Consider the following 26,420-nt stretch of genomic DNA (forward strand, 5'->3'; position numbering starts at 1 on the left):
GATTGCTCTTTTCAATTTGCAGTTTTTCCAGCTGAACGATAAAGTTATGTGATATAAATGTGTTGGTGGATAAGATTCTAATAGCATTATATAAAAAGAAACCGATTATTAAGGGAAAAAATGCTATTAAATCGATTATGCCTACTATAACATTTAAAACATAAAAGTTGTCAAAAAAACAAACAACAAGTTATATTTATCAGGTTTGAATATAAATTTAAAACTGTTATACTAAGGAAATTTCATTAATATTTGATTTTTATAATGTAATGACTGTGTGCCATTTTTGTAATAAAGTTTGTGCAATAAAGTTAAATGAAAGTTTAAGAAAGGCGCTCATTAAGAAGCTGGGTAAACTACTTTCATTTCTCCTGCAATTTCTGTTAATGTTCAGTGATTTCTTTCAAATATAATTACAGCTGTATTCCTGCTGCAATATTAAACTCCCCTTTTGGTTTGATAATAAGACGATAACAAGACGGTATTATTATACTTATGGTCTACATACATGAAATAGTTACATATCCATAATTCATTTTAGAAACAAAACTTAATTTTACACACTCCATTCGTGTATGCCAGTATGTGATGGACAGCAATAGGGTTTGAAGGACAGTGAAATCTCAAATTGTTGACAACCCCTGTAAATATCAAATAAATGAAAGCTCTTAATCTCAATAATTATTAAAGATAACTTTTGCGGGTCAAAGCATAGTACATCGAGGGCATTGCCTAATTGTTTGTTCAAAGTTGTCCATGCAATTTGAAGGGATTCGTTTTTTATCTTGAATTAAAATGATTATCTAACTATACGCTACAACGGAACTGTAAAAATGTAAAATACATTTAACAAATTCCACAAATTTATGGTAAAGGTTTACCCATCCAGTCGTTTAAATTTTGGCCTAAAAGTGATGAAAAATAAATAATCCAGACATAGTAGGAGAAGCAAAGAGCAGAATACCAAGGGCAATATTTTAGGAGGGAGGATGTTTAGAATTAAAGATCTTTTAGAGGCAAACCCCAGCAGGAAGAAGACTCTGACAAAGACCAAAGAATCACTGGAAGGACTAAAAAGAGAAATATTTGCCAAAAAATTTAGATCAAGGCAAGAAGATTTATAAAACAAGGAGGGAAGGAGGTAACTTGTTGGCAAGGCCAAATACCACCTGGTTCATGGTCATAGGAGTAAGTAAGTTAAGATGTAACATAGATAAGCAAAAATACGATCTTGTTTTCAAAAATAAAAAATATGAATACCCCTGCAACTTAATTTCTTAGTACACTATAGAATAGTTTGATTATGAAACTGTAATTTGTATTCACACCAGCATGATGCAAAAACAAAATATGCTCATTTGCATGCAGCATATTTGCCAATAAAAACTTCATCAAAACCAAATACATACAAGTGTAACAATTTTATTAAGGAAATTTTTTGTAAAATACTTGCTGAAGTTATGAAAGTTTGTAAAAACCAATCATTTCACGAGTTGATGATGACATCACAGCGATGGCAGCTACACCAGATGTTTACAGGTGTCACAAACATCACTTAACTTTAACGATCTGCAAAATAAAATTTAGTTTTCATCGACAACTCGACGGATTCTGCGGTTCTTTAGTTTTATGCTGAAACTACAAGCATGAATTACCCTGCATTTTTTGGTCTTTTGGTCGCCGTAAGTCTCTCATTGTTAACTGGGGTGAGTTTCAGTTTTGTTATGTTAAGGGGATCTACCACCTTTAATGAAAATTTTTTTATTTAGTAAGTTAGACATTTTTTTATGCAGGTATTATATTTAGGACCTTTATTTAATGAGCTTTTGAGGTTTTAAATTTAATTTTCACCTTTTGGTTTTTTTTATTAAATTTTTTAGCGTTTTTAGGTACATTGCTAAACTTTGAATAACTTTTTTTTTATTTTTTGATCAATTGTAATGATTATTGATTTATTTTTATCCTTATAATACCTAGAAACTTTTTGGTCATTATAATTAAAATATCATTTCAGAAAAAAAAAGTTACAAGCAATTATATTTTTAAAATAAAAATTTGTAATTTACAAATTTAAAAAAAATCATAATTATTTTATTTTATTCGCTACACAATTTCTTATGCCCAATTATCTCGGTAATATAACAAGGAACAAGTAGTAAAAAGTTTAATGGCTTATCTATAATACTTTAAAAGTTATTCAAACATATGTAATAAGAAACACGGAAAAACAGAACTTGCGGAAAACGGACTTTAAAGTAGGCTATAGCGTTTCCATAGCAATTGTAACAACTTCTATTTTTTAATATTATTTAAAGAAAAAATGTTCAGTTTGTATTCAAATTTTACCCACATACTCAGAAAAGTATGCAGAACAAAAAAAAATAACATTTTTTATGTGAAAAAAATAAAAATTTACCATTTAAAGGTGGCGGATCCCCTTAATTATACTTTTATGTAATTTTGTAGTTATTTACACACGAAAACTTGTGGCGTATAACTATAGGAAACAACATGTAATCAAGATAGTTTTGTTATATACAACAGCGTCTCACAGTGTAAGAAAGCTTATTACTAAGCTAACAGTAAGTATATGTTTCCTTTAAAATGCTGTTTAAACTTACAACATTTAATCGCTGTAACTACTTAATTAGACAATAGGTTATTTATTGTTTAAATTATCAGGTACAAATTACAGTAAAATCGATATGTATAAGAATGTGCGAATTAATATTTGTCATTATCTATATAAATAAAATTAGAGTTTTGTCTGTACTTTGCTCAGAATTATATACTTTTAGGTTATTTTTACGTTTTATACATTAAAGAAGCAGAAACGAGTCTTATCTCTATTTCTGTCTGTCTGTCTGTCTGTCTGTCTTTCCCTTTGTCTGCAACACTCAAGATGGCATTTTACGCAATCTTCTCCGTGAAAACCAGAGTACCTATCAAGATCCAAGTCATTTTAATGTATTCACTGGATTGGCGAGAGTGTCTTTATTGATTTAAATATAGCCTCACTACTTTGTAAATAAAATTACGGACGTTCAAAAATGCAGTTTTGTGCGATTTTTTTCAAATTTTCGTTCAATTTTTATTACATAATCGTCTATGAAATAACGAACAGCTGTTCGGATCAAGATTATTTTTTCTAGCTGTCAATGATATGTTTACAAATGTTGTTTACAAATACCGCAACCATTTCGAATCACGTTTTGAAAGCAAATCCCAACCAAGTGAGATTAAAAACGTTTTTCTTACATAACGGATTTAATTAATCGCAAGTGCAATAATATAGTCTAATAGTGTAACCGTAAATGAAATTAAATAACTAGACATCGTCCAAATCGGAACCAGAAATTCTTTGAGTATAAAATGTTTCTTGAGTTTTGACAACCAGAAAGAAGACCTTGAATCAGTGTTGTATAGTGCTGGGACACTGAAATGATCGTCGCCAATAGCTTACAAAAAAGGTTTCCACTCATTGACGGCGCTTCAATGGCGGTTGTGTAAAGTGTAAAGTAAAAAACCACAACTGCAGTGGGTGATTGTAACAGAGGTTTAACAGAGGAAGTGCTAAACTCGAATTTCCAATGTGTCACTTTCTGTTCCTACTCACCGTGTGATGCAATCGCTGGACCATACAGCCAATAGGCCCATAGCTCATATCTTGGGTACGTAAGCCTACATATTTATTCATAACAACCTTTTTGACGACGATCCTTGATACCGGTACTTTTCCATAGAATACATGGCCTACCTACTTAAGAAATATAATTACAAATGACCAAAACCCCAACATTGTGTGATTTTCGTCACATTTCCTTCTAATGTTAATAGATATACTAATCATTGTTTAGAGAATGCGTAATCTATTAAATAACAAAAAGTTGTTTGGGTAAGGTTGTTTTTTTTTTTCAAACTGACACCGATAAGTTTACGCTATAACTTTTTACGAGAAAATCCAAAAGCAAGAGATCAATAACCTCGGGACTAGATATTAATGTATTTAATTGGTCGGATGTACTATAGTTCTTAGTTTTGCTTTTTCTGTCTGGATTCCAAATCTTAGCTTACCCGGTATGCTAAGAAAATGATAACCTATTTGAGAAAAACATTTGTTGGGCAAACCATCATGAATTGTTTACGCCTTTATATTGTTTATGTATCAATACTTCGTGGCCTTTTTTGGATTGTTGTGTGTATGTCTGTTGGTAACGCATTAATGTCCTTATTTCTCAGTGTTTCACGGAATGGACAAGAGCACCTTTGATACTGAAAATGTCAACCGGAATAAAGTGTTAAATGGTGAGGTTGAGGTTACGTTTAAGTTAACCGATGTGGAAAGTAACTTCCAATTATAGGCCTACTTTAGGGCTACGCTTCATGGATCTATAACACATTTTTTAGTTTAATCATTGGACATATGGACCATAACGATCCGGGTGAAATTCAATTGCGAAGCATTTATTTTGGCTTGAACTGTCAGATACTGTATTTGCGAAGGTTTATATATAATATTTTTGCCAGCATATCTGCAAATATGCAAACTAACTGCTGTTCTTAATCTTAATATAAGAAGGTTTCAACTGACTACTATAAGATCCCCGTGCGTAGAACGGGCACACAGCTAGTCTATTCTATATATAATTCAGTTTTAAAAATCTTTGTACAACTAAATCTAGAGTTCTACTGGACCGATTTTTTTAATTAATGGGTCGTTGGAAAGCTTAAGAAATATGAAAGTTTGTTTTTGTTATGATTTATGGTGATAAATTAAAGAAAACGTGTTTTCCATAAGAAATACATTGAAAACGGTGTTTTTCACACTTTTTATTTGGGCACGACTTTTAGCTGCCATTTTTGAATATTTTCAAGAAGTGCATGGTATCAATTTGTAGGAAATTTTATTCTCTTTCAGAATATCACCTTCCACTTTGGTCGATGTCCTCACCATTCAAAAGTTATTTGCAAAAAAGCTAAGCAACCTCCGAATTTATAGTAATGAGAAAATATTGAGTTTGGGATATTTTTGTTAAACTTTGTACAACTAAATCTAGACTTCTACTGGACCGATTTAGTTAACTAATGGGTCATTCGAAAGCCTAGCCCATGTAGATTTGCAAATAATTATAAAATTGTGATTTTATTTAATATTTGTGGTGAAAAATTTAAAATAACAAAAATACATTAAAAACTGGGTTTTTCAAGTTTCTGTTTTCAAGATTCTATTTGTAGCCAGCTTTTAGCTGCCTTTATCAAGTATTTTAAAGAATTGCATAGTAGTTATTTGTAGTAGATTTTATTCTCTTTCAGAATATCACATTCACTTTGGTCAATTTCCCCTTCATTTAAAAGATATTGGCAATAATCTAAGTGATCTCCAAATTTATAGTGGTGAGAAAATACTGAATTAGATATTATATTTTTGTTAAACTTTGTACAACTAAATCTAGACTTCTACCGGAGCGATTTTGTTACTTAATGGGTCGTTGGAAAGCCTAATTTGTGTAGATTTGCAAATAATTATGAAAGTTTGATTTTATTAGATATTTAAGGTAAAAAACAAAAAATAATACATTTAAAACTCCTTTTATTCCAGGTTTATATTTTCAATTTTATATTTGTAGCCAACTTTAGGCTGCCTTTATTGAGTATATTCAAGATATTTATAATATTAATTTGTAGGAAATTTTATTCTCTTTCAGAATATCACCTTCCACTTTGGTCGATTTCCTCGCCGTTTTAAAGTTATTTGCAAAAACGTTAAGCAACCTCCAGGTTTATAGTAGTGAGATTTACTGAATTAAAGATGTTGTTGTTAAACTTTGTACAATTAAATCTACAGTTCTACTGAACCGATTTTATTAATTAATAGGTCATTGGATAGCCTAATTTGTGAAGATTTGCAAATAATTATGAAAGTACTGTTGAGGTTGCAAGCAAGATCATTTGGCTATAAATCGATGATAAATAACTCAATTTTTTGAACAATTTGTGTTGATCGTGATTTAGCTGCGTGCTTTAATGAAATGGAAGCTGGCATTTCAATGAAGGTTCTTAGGTCAAAACAAATAGAATAACGTAATTAGAATTAAGTAAATGTATCTAAAACTAAATTCCATATCCAAGATATAATCAAATTTATATTTTCTGATTGAGCGATACAGTATCTTGAACTTAACTGATTAAAACTATCAATATCTTAAGTGAAAGCCTTTGAAGTATTTTAAGACCAAGACATATAAAATCACTTAAATAAAAATAGAGTTACGTATCATTGATTGCAGATAGGTACTAAAACGATTGTATTTATTGTTGATTCGTGATTCAGCAGTGTGCTTTAGATAGTCCGATCTTAATAATCAATAGCTCAAATGAAAGCTGGTATTTCACTTGAGGCTTTTAGACCAAAATGTATAATGTAATTAGAACTGCTAGAATACATTTTTAATTGAAGAGAAAAAAAATTCTTTCGTCGAGTAATACATTAGATAAATTAATGATGATACTTGATGACAAATATGTGCTTGCATAGCTTTTTTTTAAGACCAAAATTATGAAAATCGGGCAGGTAGAAGAGCCCTCCTGTAAACCAGCGCCCGCCTGCGAAACATTGAACTCGAAATAAACCAAATTTATCTCCCATAAGAAATGTACAGGGAGGCAGTTTGTGCATAACTCGAAATATACGTCAAAATGAATGTCAATGCTTGATGGCAAATCTGCGGCACGTCCATACCTTTAGTTTAAGGCAAAAATTACGAAAATCAGTCTGGTAGAAGAGCTAACCCGACTTCGAAAAGAAAAACCAATTATTTTTATAGATGGCAATAATTGGTTTACCAGTATGCATAATCTAATCATACGAAACATGTGTTAATAATTCAACAGCTTATTGTTATATTTTTATCTAATTAATTTTTCTGTGATTAAATTTTGTTGTTAACAATTTGCATTTATGTTTAAAGTGTGTTCCTTATGTTAAATGTGTGGTTCTAATGTTATGTGCTTAAACTGTACCATTAATATTAGTGAGTAAAGTGGTGTATGGATTTCATAACCATTATTTTACTAGAGACCGTTGTATTTAATCACAACGGGCACTGTTGCTAGTTGTATATAAGCTCATGGAATTAACCTACATCAAGTTTCCCCAATTGTCGGTGTTACTATTTATACGCAATAAAATAAACCTGATACAAATCAGCAACATATTACCATTTTGTTACCAAATCGTATAATAAGCTAAATGATCAAAAACATTTTTGACACGAATCTCACGAACCTTAATGCATACCTCTTAGGCAATTTTGAAAAAGGATTGAATAACTGGAAATCACTTGCTGTGGAAGCTTACAAATAAATTAAGACAAAAATATTTCGCTCCAATTGATATAAATCTTCTGTTTCAGCGTGTTATCTACAGGTATCGATTGGATTTAGAAAGAGTAAGAATACAGAAAGCAACGGTTAATCACTTGAGGAATGAAGGTACTTCCAGTCATGGTGTTACCACAAAGGGCGCAAACACAGACACTCCATTTGCAGTAATGACCGGAAAAGGTATATTTTGGACAATTATGTAGGTTAGAGTAGTCATGAAGTTTGCCAGCACATGATTCTGTATTGTAATATTATATTTCAAAAGTCCCGAAGTCCCATTTTGGGAAAGATAGTGGTTAACAAGTGCGAAAACAACTCTCGAGCCGGGGAATGGATGTTTTGTGACGAGTCGTGAACTACTGTTTATCACGATGCAGAAATAACAGCTGACTTTTGCTCTGTTTGGTCTCAGGATCATACATACAGGGTCCCCATCAACCCCTTTTACACTTTAACTAATTTCCAGTGTTTCTTTTATTGGAATTACTCTACTTAATTTTATATAGGTAGGCCCTGCTACAGTCTTTTCAACACCATTTCTAGTAACCTTTGGGACTAAACAAGTAAAGTGGTACAGTAATTTCCAACGGCATAACCATTGCACGCTGAGTAAATATGTTGTAATAATGAAGTGCAATTTTATACAATAAAAAATGTTAATAGTAGTGTTCATAAATAAAATGGCCAAATTTGATCAAAATATATCCATAAACTAGCAAACTACAATGGTTCACTTTTTCTTCTGAAAAAGGTAGTAGGCCTAATTTAAAATACAGTTTTGTCCGTAACTTTTAGGTAATACTACGATAACGCTTTGATACCTACAACAGTTTGTTAGGTCTACGATGGTTGTAATGTAATTGGCCATTTTTATGTTTTAAGAGTAAAGATTTGAAAGAATTTAAAAAATCACACTCTGTTTTTATGACCGTACTTTACTGGTTCACAAACTCATTTAAGTACAACAAAAATAAAGATTTCCCCCTCTAAACCAACCATAAGGAATAACTTGCAAGTAGGCCTACTGTATTTTAAATGTTTTTTTAGTGAATTTCCCTATAGGGAAGTATCTTTTACCGTACGTGGCATGGTAAGACCTAGGCCCGGGACCGATTCACTTTTTCGTTTTGATGTCCCCAGAGAGCAAAAACACCATTCGTTTAAATTTGTATGTGTGTCCATGAACGCGATAAGTTGAGTAATTTTTGTCCGATTATGATAAAATTTGGTTTAAAGGTGTAAGACGGGATAAACATGTAACGAGTTATTTTTCCTAGGGGGGTAAATATTTGCTATTTGGCCGCGCACCGATTGTTGAGGTAGGCAAGCGGCGGCGGCGAACCTGGCTAGCGCCCTTTGACCCGGCTTATCAGTGCCGATAAGCCTGGGATATCCTAGTTTCTCAGGATAGCCTAGGACAGACATTCGAGTGGTGGATCCCGTGCAGTGAAGAGTGTTGGTGTCTGGCTGATACGTCGGTGGTGTACGTAGAGAGGAGTGAACGTGACAGTGGTGTCGGAGAACGTTGGTGGTGTGATCGCGCCGAGTGTTTGTGTAAGTTGGGTACAGACCCACTATCGGTGAGTGGACGACGTTCCTTACTTTTTGGTTTAAGAGTTGAAAGTTGTTACTAAAACACTCATCTCTGATTTGATTGCGAGAGTTAGAGTTGTAACCGTGCTGGTCAAAGCCTGACGGTAGTTAGGATTTATTAGTCAGGAATAATATTAATTTATATTCCTGACGGTTCTGGGCAGGTGCTAGAGCGCAAATAATATATTTAATTGGCTGTAGTAGATATTATTTTGCGTTGTACCTAGAGTTAGTTATATTACTAATAACTGTAAGGCCCGACAAACCTAGGCTGCACGATTTGGCGTGCGTAGTTGGAAGCACGCGGCCAGTAGGCTAGTAGCTAATTGTATTAGCCTGTTAACAGAAGCCCAGCTAAGTAATATAACGTTGATGTCGTAGTAGTAGCAGTAGGGTTGTTATTAATTAATCATTTGATTATTTTACTTCAACCTGAACAGCTTGCTTAGTAATCCAACACGTTAGCTTGGTAGCTTGGATAGCGGAGTACCGGCTATCAGATAATATATTTATCTAGTGTTTGGAACGTATTTAATATTTATTCATCTGCTACTAAGTTGCTCAATAATTTAATAGTAGGCTATTGCAATTTACATATAGTTTTGCTTGTTTAGCTTGGTATTTATTGAGACCAGCAGTTTTGGTGTAGTCACTCTTCCTATAGTGCACTTGTATTGTTATCTGGTATTATTATTGAGTGAACTGTTTGATTGTTAGCTTGGGCAATAGAGTTGTGTATTGGATTATAGTGGCCTAGTAGACCCCGCCTGGTGATAACTCGCGTTGTGGTTTTTATTGGCAAGTTGTCGTGTAACTCACCGTGTTTTAGGCACTCTGGGCTTAACTATTGGATAGTTAGGACGAAGCCCGAGTTGCGTAGTCAGCAACGACCCCCTAGGAGAGTGGAGAATCGGCGTAGGCCTGGTAGTGATTATTGCACGTTTGTTTTGGTGACTTGTTTTTTACTTGTTCACAGTGCCCGTGTATGAGCCAGTCCTATACCGGTTAGACCCGGCTTTTGGCCTAGTGGTTTCCCTGACCTTATCGCAGACCCTGGAACTTTACCCAGCCATTGTAGGCTGAGCTAACCCCGGCAAACGGCGGCGACTGCACTTTTAATATTTTTTCCAGTGCAGAAAATTTCGTCGCAAACAAGAATGAGTTCGCAAACCAGCATACCATGATCGACCATGGGGAGCGGGGTTTTCTGGGGTAAAAATTGGTTTTTCTCATTTTTGACCCTCAAAACATAAATTTTCCCAATTTATCTGTAAACATTTTTAAAGAGCATAAAAAGCAAATAATTTAGTACCTATATCAAAGTGGTTTTGCACGGTTATTAATAAAGGTTAAAATTCAAAAAATTTTAAATTTTAAATTCCCAAATTATTCTTATGGAGAATATTGTAAAATAGTTTGCTTGTTGATGGATATACAGTATTTTGATCAAACTTGGCATATTTATTTACTTTATACTAAGCTATTAATATTTTACTAAAAAAACATTTTAATAGTTTCCTGGTTATTTAAATAGATTTAATTGAAAATCAATTCAGAATAATGAAAATTCACTTCGTCTGCAGGTTTGCTGCGGCGAGGGTATTTCAATACCAGTACAGGATGTACCCAAAACAGAGGTTCATTAGATCAAATCTCACAGAGATCCCACATGTCATATTATACATAATTATAACGCTATTGTTGATTTTAATATTTTGTTGTCATTTTGGTGGAATCATATAATTTTGTTTTTCTTTTTTTTATTGCCAAATCATATATGATCGTAAGGATTGAGGGTAAATCATATATCATAATAAGGTGGGGGCTAATGTGCTTACTCCCACTACTTGATTTATTATTGTTATTCCCAAATAACTATGACCACGTAAAACAAGTGGATTTGCCCACTCATTATCTCGTTCTAGAACCAGCCCTGTTGTCTTGGTTCTTGTTATCATGCAAAAATAACTAAACATAATTGATATATTACAAGAAAGTCCATGTACCGTGAAGTATCATTGACATATTTCAATTTACATTTTGGGAATTGGTTTTCCCTTGGCTTTCATAAGTCCCTGTGGTTAAGGTTTAAAAAGTAAATTCAATGATTTCAGTGTCATAAAACGTCACGCTACGTTTACACTTGCTCTAATTGTAGTTCTTAAACTTCGATGAATCTTTTGATTTAAGCTCTATTCCATAACTAGGACCTAAAGTGAAAGTGGCTCTGTTCTAAATTACTTTTAAATAGCTTATTTCACTATTCGAGTTCAGCTCAATGGAAATTTGATCAAACTTTCGGTAAATTTTCAATTTCTGTAACTGAAATGATTACAAAGAAAGGAACAAGAGATGTGAGAATAGAATTTACCATCAAATCAGCCTTGATTAGTTCCAAATGATATAAAGAGATTTTACCTTTAAATATTTTCCCCTTTGTATACTATAAATCTTGAGGTTTGAAATTTAGAATTTTTTAAGAACAGCTATAGTGATAAGAGAGGAAACTTTCTTAAATACTTTGAGCGAGTAATAAACAATAAAAATAATTAAGAGCAAAAATAATTTATTAGTTTTACATTTCTTCAACATGAACACAGAACATAAACAAAACAAATAATATGAAAAACCACATGTAAATGTGTTAAACCTAAAACATGTGTTGGTTCCGGGCCAAAGACAACAATATTTAAATGTCAAAATATATTATATTTCTGAGACAGACTAAAGGCAAAAATATTTAAAATCAATATTAGCTATTTACCTTACAAGTGTAGTAAGAGCGTATTTTACATCACGCAGGTGAATGTTGTGCAACGAGCGGAAGCGAGTTGCATAATTCACCTAAAAGATGTAAACACGCTTTTGCGTAACGTGTAACGTACACGATTTTACCTGACCCGACAATATACAGGGGGTTACGTACAATATTTTTCATTATCCATTTCACTCATCTTCTAACAGTAACTTTTACAAAAGCATAACAAAATTCAAGCGCACAGCTGATTTCTAGCGTTAAACGTCGTTGGCTCCATAGAAGTATATTTTTTTAAGTTGAGCACTCAATGTTATTTAAATGGGTTTCATTACTTCACCGAGTGACTTTTTGAAACTTTACTTCACTTGTGAAGTAAAGAAGATGTATACATCACGCTTGAGATAGGGAAGTTTAACATGGTGGGTTAGGTAAAATACTTAATAGTAACTTAAATTAATTGTTTCCAGTTTACAAAGTCGACGCCTTCGAGAAAGATGACAAAGGAAAGAAGTTGATTGCCATAGCAGCTACGAAGAAACAATTCAAGATGGCGTGTCTCCCTTTGCCAGAGGCTCGGCAGCATTGTGCTACCAAGACGAAGGAAACTCATCTGCATTACGTAGAACTTCTAGAAGGACCGAACATGGTTGAGGCTTACTGTACTTCGGACCCCTCCGTCGTCCTGGACAACGTCAAACACCTCTGCTCGCGCAAAACCTGTGACGGCGATGAGTGCAAACTGTACCTGTTTAAAATCAGAGTGAACAAAGAGGATAAAGAAGAATGCAAGATTAAGAGCTTCGCTTCGGTGACCGGTGGATTCCAAAAACGTGGCGAAGACGATTGCCCAACACTGTCACAAAGGTCAAAATTGTTGGACGAATGCGAGGCAAAGTAAGTACGAAGGTGAATAGTTGAATGAGTAAAATGTCAGGAAGAATAAACGTGATATCTGTATACTAGCTTAAATAACTGTGGTCATGTATCTATAAAGGTATTTACCTACAAATATTGAACCGTGACAATTACTTAAGAGTTGAATTACATTAGTTATTAAATAGTAAATACGTTTGAAAAAAGCTACTATAATTGTTCTTCTTTTGCATGAAAATCTTGATAGATATGTAAAATAGAGATATGTATAACTTTATCACTACATTAAATTAGGTCAGTGTAGACTAATATTTGGGTATTTACATTTTAGCGAACTTCCCATATAGGGAATAAGCTATTACCGTAGTACTCATGGTAAGACCTGGACCCGGGACTTTAATTTTTCTTTTTGAAGTCCCTAGAAGCCAAAAACACCATCCGTTCAAATTCATATATATATATGGTATTTACTCAGGGGAGGTATAGAAGAGGCTACGATGACAGCTGTGGGCTTCTTATTAGCTGAGGGAACGCCATTACCGTAACAAAACGGACAATAGCCATCGGCCTCGGTGGTCAAATGGTTAGAGTGCTGGGCTGATATACTGTAGGTCTCGGGTTCGAATCCCGCTGGTAGCGTTAACTTGTTGTCCAAGATTTTTTTATTATCAGCAAGTTTGGTTGGTTTGGTTCGGTTATTACAGTTTAATTTTATTATTAAGTCATTATAAAATTTTAATTGAGCAATTTCTAGTTTTATTTAATAAACAGAATTATTTTTCCGATTACTAAACTTTTGTTATATTATTTCTTTATCAGCAAGTTTGGTTAGTTCGGTTAGTTTATGATAGTTTAATTTTATAATTAAAAAATAATAAAGTTGAATTTGAGGCATTTATAATTTTATTTTATGAACAGAACTATTTTTGCGATTAGTAAACCTTCATTGCCAAAGTGCTCTCTACTACAGCGCTGTTCTCGGAGGAATTTTGAACTAAATGCCTCATTCGTACCTCCCCTAAGTCAGACCCATAAATATATGTGTGTGTCCGTTAGCGTGATAACTTGAGCAAAAATGATCCGATTTTGATGAAATTTTGTACAAACGTGTAAAACTACGTTTATTCGAACGAGTTCACGATCCAGGATAATCGGACCATGGGAACGGGGGCTTATGGGGGGCTTTATGGGGTAAAAATAGCGTTTTCCCATTTTTGACCCTAAAAACAAAAGATTTTGCAATTTCTTTTTAAACCGTTTTGTAGAGCTTAAGAAAATAAAAAATTTAGTATATTGAAGCGCTGTTGTATGCCTAACGGTCACGGAGAAAATTCAAAAATAGTGTAATTTAAAATTCCCATTATTCTTACGGAGAAAATGAAAAAGTTTGTAGTTTACTTGTTTATGGATATATAATGATAAAATTTGGCAAATGTATTTATTTCATCCTATACTATTGACGTATGGTCAAAAAAACTTTTTACCTTCCCCGTAGCAGCAAACCTAAGCACTTGTTAAATCTAATGTTATTTAAATAGGGAATAAATGTCTTATTTACAGAAATATTTTAGTAAAAATGTAATCATACAAGTTGAAATTCGCTTAGTCTGCAGGTTTGCTGTGGCGGGGGTATTATATCTTTAAATTAGGAAAACCTGGCTACTGACCCTTATTTTACCACATCAAAACTACAAATCGTGATAATTCAGTTATTTTTTATACGATCTTTTTGAACTTGGTGTCGTTTGATAGAGAACTAGAGGACGTCCAGTGGTCGAAAACTCGACCAAAAACATGTTATGTACAGACTTCTCTATTTTCCCCACGCTGTAAATAAAACATGTGAATAGAATTTATTCCATTTGTTTCGATTTTCTGTTTATATTTTGTTGTTATTTCGTCACCATCATGGCAACCCATAAGGCCCGTGTCGTCCCCTTTATAGGGGAAAAAGTATCGTAAAGTACCAAAACGTACATTTTACAGGAGACACAAAAAACTGTTTATCATGTACATAAAACCTTACAGAATACCCAGCATAAATGGTTTTTAAATGTAAAACATCTTAAAACAGCAGTTTATGGACTCAAATTAATTTCAGATTATTTTCTTTTTATAAAAAAAAACCCACTTAAGATACTTTGTTTTAACCTTTTTCTGCCTTCCCGGTGCTTACGATATTTATACTTGGTGGATAAGATGTCCTTAAAACCTCAGATAATAAAAAATAAACAATTTTAATTTTTGTTTAATTCCCAATTATTTTTTGTGCTCATTTTTTAGCCTATTTTAACTTATAAAGATTTTAAAGAAACATGCTTGCCTATTAATATATAGATTTTATGAATGAAATAAAAGTATTCTTGACAATTATTCATAAAGCCAGCCATTTTTTTGTACCGGTTATTTAAATTAGAAATTAAAATGGACAGAATTTTGGAATTTTAAATTAAACTAAGTTAATATTTTTTCAACATTAAATATCTTCAAGCACCATACATACCATGTTTCATAAAGATCAGTCCAAACAACCCAAAGATAAAAAGGTTTTTGTAAAAAATACAAAAGGGCGGATATATGGTTAACAAAGCGGTTTTGGAAAAATGCTATTTATTTTTATCTGATTTTCTTTTTATTTGACCCATACAACAATTCCCTGGAGTTTTTTCTAGTTGAAACAGGAAACCCTGTATAGATGCAAACAAAGAAAATCTATGAAGAGGATCAACAGTTTAATGAGAAATTAAACAAACAGTAACAAAACAATACAAATGTAATTGCTGACGCTTATGCAATATTTTAAAATGTTACTAAAACAACCATTTAGTTATAGTTCTTGCCCTTAGGAAAACTAATATTTTGTCCCAGAGTTCTTCCTATGAAAACTTGTTCTTGGCCCTTACTAGAAATCCTTTATTGCATTTTCAAAAGCTCCCGTTTTTCCCCCACCTGTGATTTTCTAATGTAGTATACAAATAGCGTTAAACTATTGACAATCTCAATAGACATCATAGTATAAATTTTTTTTTTTTTTCAGAGACATAATCAGTCCTGAAGATGCGGCATGGAGTAAAGAAGCAAATATTGAATCTTTATGTAAAGTAGAAGATGCCCCTGCTACTAACTCTGCTACTGAACCAGCACCGGATGCGGGAACGTCTTAACCAACAGAAGAGGAAATGAGTCAACCATGTCTTAGTTTTGAAAATAAAAAGACAAAACTTGAATTTACCATTTTAATTTTACTTACAACCAACCTTTATCCAATATGGCATGTTCTAATATTAGGCAAATATTCCTGTAGAAAAGTATCTATCAATTATTCTACTTATATTCTAATTTATATCTATACAAATTCAGTATATATAATATATATACTTTATATATACAGCCAAATTCATCCGTCATAAACAGGGCCTGAAAACGATAACAATCTATTCTACTTACTCAGCAATTGAAAACTTATTTAAATAGACATCAAATAATGTAAGCAATTTGCTTACCATTGTTCAAAAGTCTGAACACAGGTTTTATTTAATTAATAAATTGTCTAAAGTTGATCAGGTGGCTTTATTACACATAGACCTTTGCATACATATATACTCTACACCATAGTTGTATATTTTGTGATGCATGATTTCTCCTACTATTTAATACAAATTCATTGGTACATAGCTATAAATTATTTACAATAATGATTCGTCTACAGAATGGTGATAACAAAAATAAATAAATCCTGTGTTTAAATAACTAAATAACCAATATATTGGGATTTTTTATAGGATAGCCCTAAAAACCTAAAAATATGACCTAAAAGTAGGGAAATCCTAAAAACCTAGGCCCTTGTGCTTTATGTTACACCCTGAATTAAAGGATATTGTTAGTAGGTGAGTACCATGGATGTAATTACGATAAATGAACCATATAAATTTTTGTTTATTACATGATGCAATTCTGAGTAACACATTTCCATTTATAAATTGGGGACAAAAGTACAATCTGAAAATCATTTAAAGGGTGCAGAGTTATCCATTATGTTAAAGGAACATGCCATGTGCTCCGGCCAAGTCAGTGGAGTAGGGCGGGGTCTGAATCTTAATTCGCCAAAGTTTGCCTTGAAGAATATTAAAGCTACCCAAAATTCTATCCTTATCTGTTAAGATGGTTTTAAAAGGGCGCCACCCCATTAATCATACCCTGGAGTTCATGTGATGCCAATGGGGAATCCATCCAGTTGGGTCAGTTCATCAGATAACAAGATAACGTTTAGGTAATGCAGATAATTAATTACTATAAAGATAAAGAAAGTTTGACTGTTCATGCAATCTTATAACTAAACAGCGAATAAATTATGTACCCTCAAAATATAGCAAAAGAATTGATTAAAATTCAAAAGACTCTAATTCAAATTGTTTTGTAAATTCACACTAAATTATTTGTGTCTAGACAGGCAAATAGATGATAACCAGTTAGCAGACACAATATTTATTCAGCTATCAGATTGTCACATACAAAATACATAATTTAAATGTGGCTCCAATTTGTATATTCAACCCTCAATGTCACAAAAACCACAAAATATTCAAATAATAAAGTATTTCAAAAATGTACATAAATAAATCAGATATTGTCTGCTCAAGATAAACTTTAGTATATGTTTCACCAAAAGCAAGATATTCAGCAAATAATACTACAACATGAAATTAATTAATCAATTGAGTGCAACTGCAGGTGGCCACCGTGCTGAAAAGACGTTTTAAGTACATATAAATTCTCAAATACATCCACATAACCATAAAAATATCATCAAACAAGAACATGCACACTACTTAAATCTAACAAGGCTAAATAATTTATAATAAATATTCTCCAATGAGGCGTGACGACATCCAGGCACTCAAATATTCCTGTGGCACTTAATAGTCTCACACACACCTAGAGGTGGGGGCACTCAAGCACCAAGTGTCCACAATGTCTGGCTAGCCAAGTGTTTATTTGATTATTCCGGGATAAGCTGTGAGATCAGATGGTAAGATATTTTAGACTAAAGAATAAGATGTATGACTTATCGGTTGAAGACAGATGATCTCGGGCTCGGTCTGAAGTAGGTAGGTCCACAGCATCAAGGGTGATTGACCAGTCAGGCAGTCCAGGTCCAAATGTCCAGAAACATAGCAGTGGGTAGACCAAGTGTGGTAGAGTGCAAAGCAGTGACCAGAGTGTCCAGGCTGTTGGATCCAAATCCCAGCAGCAGTAGCCAAAAAACCCTACAAAGTTCCTTACTGAATAGTACATGATCTCACCATAATCAAAATATATATATATATAACAAAACAAGTTCTAGTGCCACACTTTTAAGCCAAAACACAGTTGTATTGTAAAATATTAAATAAATGTAATAGTTGTTCCCTGTTTAAATAAATAATTCAACTAATTTGTTCTAGTGAGTATTACAAATAACAATCCTACATAAAAACAAATATTTAAATATTACCAAATATTTCCACCAAAGATAATCACCCTAGTTCAAAGATAATTACCAAATATTTTAATAGATAAAAATATGCAACTTTGTAAACAACTTCTTGTGATAATGCAAGGTCCTGGAAATTATCTGCATAGTAATCTGTTTTATCTGTATTCCAAATAATATGCTACAATTGTAACTGCCCAAAAGCTTATACAGTATGATTTTATCATTGTATCACACCTACTATGATGTATTGAATTCATACAATAATTATTTTAACCTCAAGAATCTATTACACATTAAATTACACATCAAACAATGAGTACACTAACTATAATTTTTGACCCAGTTAAAATTGACAAAATGGAACATAAAATATGTACAACTAAATAAGTTTGACCTAGACAATGTAGCTACATAAAATGTTGATTATTAAAAATATAGCCTAATATTTACAAATTTGCTAACGTTTGAAATTTATTATTTACAGTTTTCAGCAAAACCAAGTAATTAATTTAATAAAAATACTACTGGATTTTTAATATTTTAACATTTACAGCCCAACAATGATTGTAATTTACTTCACTCAATATTCACAAAATTTTATGTACAACAATAGATAACTTTAAATTTTTAGTTATGCTTGATATTAAATTAACCCCCATAACGTTTATTTTACTTTGATTAACAGCAAAACTCCTAATAAAATATATTTTACCTATTTACAAAGTTTTAGAAACATGTGCTTTTTGAGATTGTTTATGCATGAAAAGTCAATGTTAGAATTTTATAATTCCAACAAAATTTATCATTCAAGGCAACATAAACTACTTATAATTTGATTATGAACATACAATTTACAAATAAAATATCTGCATTAATATCCTCAATAAAATATTCCTGAAGAGAAGGGGGTGTTGTCCTGGATATCCACAATCAGTCAGGTCGGCTTCCACACCATAAATGCACAGTTTTTCCCTATCCATCAGCTGGGCTTATCAGTACTCATGCACAAACCTGAGGGCTACTGATGGTCGGCACGTGTAGCTCCCTTGGCTACAGATTGAATTTATCTTGCTCCTTCAGTGGGGAGGCGGCAATTGCAAGACTTACTAGCAATATTGTGTATTGGGGCAGTTGAAGGCGTCCTTCCAAACAGCAATAATTACTATCGGGTGATCAGTCCGATTTCCCCTTGTTTTAAACATTACTAGCAACGTTACAAACACAATGACGCAAACCCGAGGTGAATATCTCAGCCTTAGGCAAAATGGCAGGTATTCCTAAATATGATTTATTGTATGTGAAAAAGCATCAAACAAATCTCTATTTTTAAAACCGAAATAGATAGGAATATTCTGTTTGTGGAATGTTTGTTAACATAGGTTCAGCATTTTCTATATCAAAAAATTTTTTAAACTCCTTTAACAGGGTAGGGGGTGGGGGTGACTATTTTTTTATAACAATCCCTATTAAGTGACCCCTCATTTTGAAGGGTTTGTCAAAAGAAACACAATGATGCAAACCCGAGGTGGATATCTCCCTAGGCAAAATGGCAGATATTCTAAAATTTATGTGAAAAAGTACCCATGGAGCACCCGTTGGTTTAGAAACGTAAACACCAATATTTTTTACCAATAATTTTGGTGTAATGTTATATTTACTGCAAAAATTAAATCGTACTAGGGGAACCTTTGGGCCTGTTAATACTGGATAAGAAATGAGAAGTTGAATGTTTGGATTAGTGAGCCCCAGATTGCTCTTTTCAATTTGCAGTTTTCCAGCTGAACGATAAAGTTATGTTATTTAAATGTGTTAGTGGATAAGATTCTATTGCCTACATTTAGTCGTTATACTCGTTTATACAATTGCTTCGTTGTTGGAATACGATAACTAGGATTGCTTTCATAGCAATCAAAGCCAGTTGAGTGGAGCATTCATGTTTCATGGTTTATAAAGCGATAAATGAACAAATGTTTATAGATATAATACAAAATACAAATAAATGTTCCCACACTCTGCACTGCTAGCCTTTACTACTTCCTTCACCACTTTCATACTGTTTCCCTCCCTTCCCATCGCATTTTAGTATTGCAGATATATTAATCTAACTGCCGCAGACGGTTCCCACACTGCAGACTGTTCACCAATACTACTTCCTTCACCACTTCCAACGCTGTGGACCTGTTTCCCTCCCATCCCAATACATTTTAGTATTGCAGATACATTAATGTAACTGCCATAAAGCGTTCCTACACTCTGCACTGCAAGCCTTTACTACTTCCTTCACCACTTCCTACGTCTTGGACCTGTTTCTCTCCCTTCCAATAAAATTTTAGTATTGCAGATACATTAATGTAACTTCCACAAACGGTTCCCACACTCCGCACTTCTTGCCTTTACTACTTCCTTCACCACTTCCTACGTCATGGTCTTACTTAAGTTTGCCATTTATGAGATGGATCCATGAATGTGATTTTCAGACGAATTGTTTAAGATAAAATAAATGTTATTTGTTATAACCTTATTTAGCTACGTAAATCAAATCGGTTAAATACTGTACCTAAGAATAGTTATTTGTGTAACTAGTAAGCAATTTGGCACTTTGCTGCACACGAGAGCAACGTTTACGCACGAGCCGCAGCCAAATGCGGAATGATCTCGAGTGCAGCAAAGGCCTTTTGCACTCGTGTTACAAATTATATTTTTCCTACAGTCACGATAAAGCATATAAATAATTAGTCTTTCAAACACTATACAACACGTTTTTTAGGTTCAGCTGGCAACACAAATAGGTGCCCTAGAGAAAGTAGTCCCCGGTCCGTATCACTCCGCTATTTTTTCCTCGGCAAGCAATGTGCTCCGCAACTTGAGAAAATAGTTCCGTATATTTTTGTAATTTGCAGTAGTTTCCGCGCCTAAAAAAATGCTTTAAAGGTATTTTCTTCTTATTAGCTATTAACTATTGTTTGTTATAAGGGATGTTTTAAAAACGTTTAAAAAAAGTCCAGAAAGTTCAGAAATACCGAAAAGAGAACATCCTACTAATATTATAAATGAGAAAGTTTTGATGTATGGATGTATGGATGGATGTATGGATGTATGTTTGTGACAAGTGAACGCGAAAAATACTGGTCGGATTGGGCTGAAATTTGGCATGATGATAGCTCACATTCCCGATTAACATATAGGCATATACTTATTTCAAAAATCCTTTCGGGCTCCGCCCCAGTGGCTCTGGAGTTTCCCATGTTAACCTTATGAGAAATGGAATTATTGAATCTTAACAGCTGTTTCAATTAAACAAGTTGGTTCTGTTCTGTGATGTTCAATAGCATTAAAGTTACAAGGATTACCAACAGGGTGCAGCACTATTATTTCTTTTACATTTATGACAACAGCTAATTTGCAACCAAAAGGTGAGTGAGCGTAGCGAACGAACTTCAACCTGGAGGCGAGTTAGCGTAGCGAACGAGCTAACCTGAAGGCAAGTGAGCGCAGCGAACGAGCTCCACCCTAACGGTGAGTGAGCGTAGCGAACGAGCTCCAACCCAAAGGTGAGTGAGCGTAGCGAACAAACTTCAACCAGGACGTGATTGAGCCATGCGAACGAGATAATCTTGAAAATTAAGAAGTTAAACGGGGCAAAGCCCGCGGGTTACAGCTAGAAAACTATAAACACGAAATGACAGGTTAAATCGTAGTTATAATAGTCAATCAGCTGCTCGTAATATTATTATCCTTAAGTGTTGCCAACCTATTTCCAAGCGTACACGGATTACGTGCATAATAGAACCACGCTGTTTTGTGTTGTTTCGTTGGAATCCTGATGTGCGCCAAGGTATAAACCGTACGACAAAGTATAAATATGCAGCAATTAGCAGCTTTTTGTACTATCAACAGTACAAGGAAGCCGACTTTTAGTACAGGTAAAATTATACTAAAATACCCCCGCCGCAGCAAACCTGCCGTCTAAGCGAATTTCCATTTGGCCGAATTGATTTTCAATTGATCTATTTAAATAACATTAGGTTTAACGAGTACGTAGGTTTGCTGCTACAAGGAAACTAATAAAGTAGTGTGTTTTTGGTAAAATATTGATAGCTTACTATAAAATAAATAAATGTGCCAAGTTTGATCAAAATATATCCATAAACAAGCAAACTACAACATTTTACAATATTCTCCATAAGAATAACATGGGAATTTTAAATTTACCATTTTTTTAGTTTTCTCCGTAACCAATAACCGTACAAAAACACTTTGATATACTGAATTGTTTGTTTTTTTAAGCTCTTTAAGAAGATTTAGAGAAAAATTGGGAAATTTTGTGTTTTGAGGGTAAGAAGTGAGAAAAACCAATTTTTACCCCATAAAACCCCCCATAAAACCCTGTTCCCATGGTCCGATCATGCTGGATCGCGAACTCATTCAAGTTTATCCCGCCTTACACCTTCAAACCAAATTTCATCAAAATCGGATAAAAATTACTCAAGTTATCGTGTTCACGGACACACATATATATATATATAAATCTATATATATATACCTATATATATATATATATATATACATATATAAAAATTTGAACGAATGGTGTTTTTGGCCTCTGGGGACATTAAAATGAAAAAGTAAATCGGTCCCGGGCCTAAGTCTTACCATTAGACCTACGGTAATAGCTACTTCCCTATAGGGAAATTCGCTAAAAACCAGTAACATAAAACATAACAATTTCATAACATAACAACATAAAAATTAGTCCATTCGTGAAACTTGCAGGAAACGTAGTAATTACCATTAGGTATTGGAATCTAAAGAGTCCCTAGTGATTGTGGTGGTGGAAGTACCATTTTATGGGGTTTTAAGTTTATGGGGGTAGTGATTTTGAGAAAATTTTTATTTATGGGATCCAAGCAAGTGGGGTGTCGTTTTCTATGTTTCTTATGATGCAGAATCGAAAAAGAACATAATAAAAGCAATAAACCGACAGTTTATCAGAAAAAGACTAATTTATTAATGAAAAACTAAATATGACAAATTAATTAAGGTAAAATAATCCAGTTAATTAATATCAATCACCTATTACAAAATTGATCATGAGTCTGTGTCACATGTTAAAGTTGTGAGGAAAATTAACCAAGAAACTGGTAGTTACGACTCTTTAAACACCACGTGTCATATTGTTCATCAGCTACTGATGCATCATCACCTTCCATGGAATTGTCAGGGTCTCTAACTCGTTCTTCTCCATCATCGTTTTGACTTAACACTGACAGCTTAGTAGTGGGGATGGGTAGCAGAAACATATTTCAGTTCTGGCGATGATCCTGCAACTTAGGGTCAGGGTGAAGATAATATATAAGACCAAGTATGTAAAACCACCCAGACCCGAATTTTTAAGGACCTTGGTCGCCCGTAATGACGTCATCAATATGGCGCTCGTAAGAGGATGCTGGGTCGCTATGAATTGGTTAATATACCAAAATGCCTGAACCGATTTTAATTAAATTTGGCATACAAGTGCTTGAATACTATATCTAATCCCAGTTTGTCAATGGTCGAGTTTGGTTAGGTCATTTCAAAATGGTGGCCGTTAATAATTAAAATAATTAAACATTGTTTAAAGTTTTGTTTTTTCAACTCTCTCCAGAAATCCGCAGCGATCTTTCATTTTCCTTGCAATCACAGGTTGTGATGCCAATCTCAGCTTTTCATGGAATAGGCAAAATACCCCCACCGCAGCAAACCTGCAGATTAAGTGAGTTTCCATTAGCCTGATTTGTTGATGTTAATAAAATCCATTTCAATAACATTAAGTTTAGTGTTAACTAGGTTTGCTGCTACGGGGAGGGTAATAAAGTGTGTTTTTTTATTAAAATATGAATAGTTTAAATAAATTCGCCAAGTTTCATCAAAATATAACTATTAACTAGCAAAATAACTAATCAGGGTATTCAAAATAGTTTAGAAAGAAATTCGAAAATTTTACGTTTAGAGGGTCAAAAACATGAGAAAACCCAATTATTACCCTATAAATCCCCCAAAACACCCCGTTCTTATGGACCGATCATGCTGGTTCGCGAACTCGTTCGAGTAAACGTAGATTTACACGTTTTTACAAAATTTCGTCAACATTGGGTAATTTTTGCTTGAGTTATTACTTGAGTTGTGCTAACGTTCTTTAAAAAGTACACGTCTAAAGTCATTAACGCTGTTAAAGTTTGATGTTATCTTCTTCTAATATATAAAATTCTCGTGTCACAGTGTTTGTCTGCAAACTCCTCCGGAACGACTTCACCGATCGTTATGAAATTTGGTGTGTAAATTCTGTAGGTATGCGAATCCGAAGTAAACTATTTCCCGTTTCAAAATTCTTAAAAGGGCTCCGCCCCAGTGGCTCTGGAGTTTCCCATGTTAACCTTATTAGAAATGGAATTAATGAATCTTAACAGCTGTTTCAATTAAACAAGTTGGTTCTGTTCTATGATGTTCAATAGCATTAAAGTTACAAGGATTACCAACAGGGTGCAGCACTATTATTTCTTTTACATTAATTTATGACAACAGCTAATTTGCAACCAAAAGGTGAGTGAGCGTAGCGAACGAACTTCAACCTGGAGGCGAGTGAGCGTAGCGAACGAGCTAACCTGGAGGCGAGTTAGCGTAGTGAACGAACTCCAACCTAAAGGCAAGTGAGCGCAGCGAACGAGCTCCAACCCATAACGATCGGTGAAGTCGTTCCGGAGGAGTTTGCAGACAAACACTGTGACACGAGAATTTTATATATTAGATAACATCAAACTTTAACAGCGTTAATGACTTTAGACGTGTACTTTTTAAAGAACGTTAGCACAAATCAAGTAATAACTCAAGCAAAAATTACCCAATGTTGACGAAATTTTGTAAAAACGTGTAAATCTACGTTTACTCGAACGAGTTCGCGAACCAGCATGATCGGTCCATAAGAACGGGGTGTTTTGGGGGATTTATAGGGTAATAATTGGGTTTTCTCATGTTTTTGACCCTCTAAACGTAAAATTTTCGAATTTCTTTCTAAACTATTTTGAATACCCTGATTAGTTATTTTGCTAGTTAATAGTTATATTTTGATGAAACTTGGCGAATTTATTTAAACTATTCATATTTTAATAAAAAAACACACTTTATTACCCTCCCCGTAGCAGCAAACCTAGTTAACACTAAACTTAATGTTATTGAAATGGATTTAATTTAACATCAACAAATCAGGCTAATGGAAACTCACTTAATCTGCAGGTTTGCTGCGGTGGGGGTATTTTGCCTATTCCATGAAAAGCTGAGATTGGCATCACAACCTGTGATTGCAAGGAAAATGAAAGATCGCTGCGGATTTCTGGAGAGAGTTGAAAAAACAAAACTTTAAACAATGTTTAATTATTTTAATTATTAACGGCCACCATTTTGAAATGACCTAACCAAACTCGACCATTGACAAACTGGGATTAGATATAGTATTCAAGCACTTGTATGCCAAATTTCATTAAAATCGGTTCAGGCATTTTGGTATATTAACCAATTCATAGCGACCCAGCATCCTCTTACGGGCGCCATATTGATGACGTCATTACGGGCGACCAAGGTCCTTAAAAATTCGGGTCTGGGTGGTTTTACATACTTGGTCTTATATATTATCTTCACCCTGACCCTAAGTTGCAGGATCATCGCCAGAACTGAAATATGTTTCTGCTACTCATCCCCACTACTAAGCTGTCAGTGTTAAGTCAAAACGATGATGGAGAAGAACGAGTTAGAGACCCTGACAATTCCATGGAAGGTGATGATGCATCAGTAGCTGATGAACAATATGACACGTGGTGTTTAAAGAGTCGTAACTACCAGTTTCTTGGTTAATTTTCCTCACAACTTTAACATGTGACACAGACTCATGATCAATTTTGTAATAGGTGATTGATATTAATTAACTGGATTATTTTACCTTAATTAATTTGTCATATTTAGTTTTTCATTAATAAATTAGTCTTTTTCTGATAAAATGTCGGTTTTATTGCTTTTATTATGTTCTTTTTCGATTCAGCATCCTAAGAAACATAGAAAACGACACTCCACTTGCTTGGATCCCATAAATAAAAGTTTTCTCAAAATCACTACCCCCATAAACTTAAAACCCCATAAAATGGTACTTCCACCACCACAATCACTAGGGACTCTTTAGATTCCAATACCTAATGGTAATTACTACGTTTCCTGCAAGTTTCATGAATGGACTAATTTTTATGTTTTCTTAGGTGAGTTTTACCTGTACTATATTTGTCGGGTGACTGTAGGAAAAGTGTGTTATACTAT

General features: G+C 33.7%; 1 protein-coding gene across 1 annotated transcript; it reads left to right on the top strand.

The window, feature by feature from the left end:
* The first annotated feature begins 1,594 nt into the window (after positions 1–1,594).
* LOC128994317 (uncharacterized) lies at positions 1,595–15,828 on the top strand. The gene is made up of 4 exons (XM_054418762.1): positions 1,595–1,706; positions 7,413–7,563; positions 12,202–12,628; positions 15,645–15,828. Exons 1-4 carry the CDS (start codon positions 1,647–1,649, stop codon positions 15,769–15,771), a joined length of 765 nt encoding a protein of 254 aa, XP_054274737.1. The 5' UTR covers positions 1,595–1,646; the 3' UTR covers positions 15,772–15,828.
* The last annotated feature ends 10,592 nt before the right edge of the window (positions 15,829–26,420 follow it).

Source organism: Macrosteles quadrilineatus, unplaced genomic scaffold (assembly GCF_028750875.1).
Source record: "Macrosteles quadrilineatus isolate MER2022 unplaced genomic scaffold, UCM_ALF_1.0 Scaffold_5__1_contigs__length_97177068, whole genome shotgun sequence".
Taxonomy (NCBI): Eukaryota; Metazoa; Arthropoda; class Insecta; order Hemiptera; family Cicadellidae; genus Macrosteles; species Macrosteles quadrilineatus.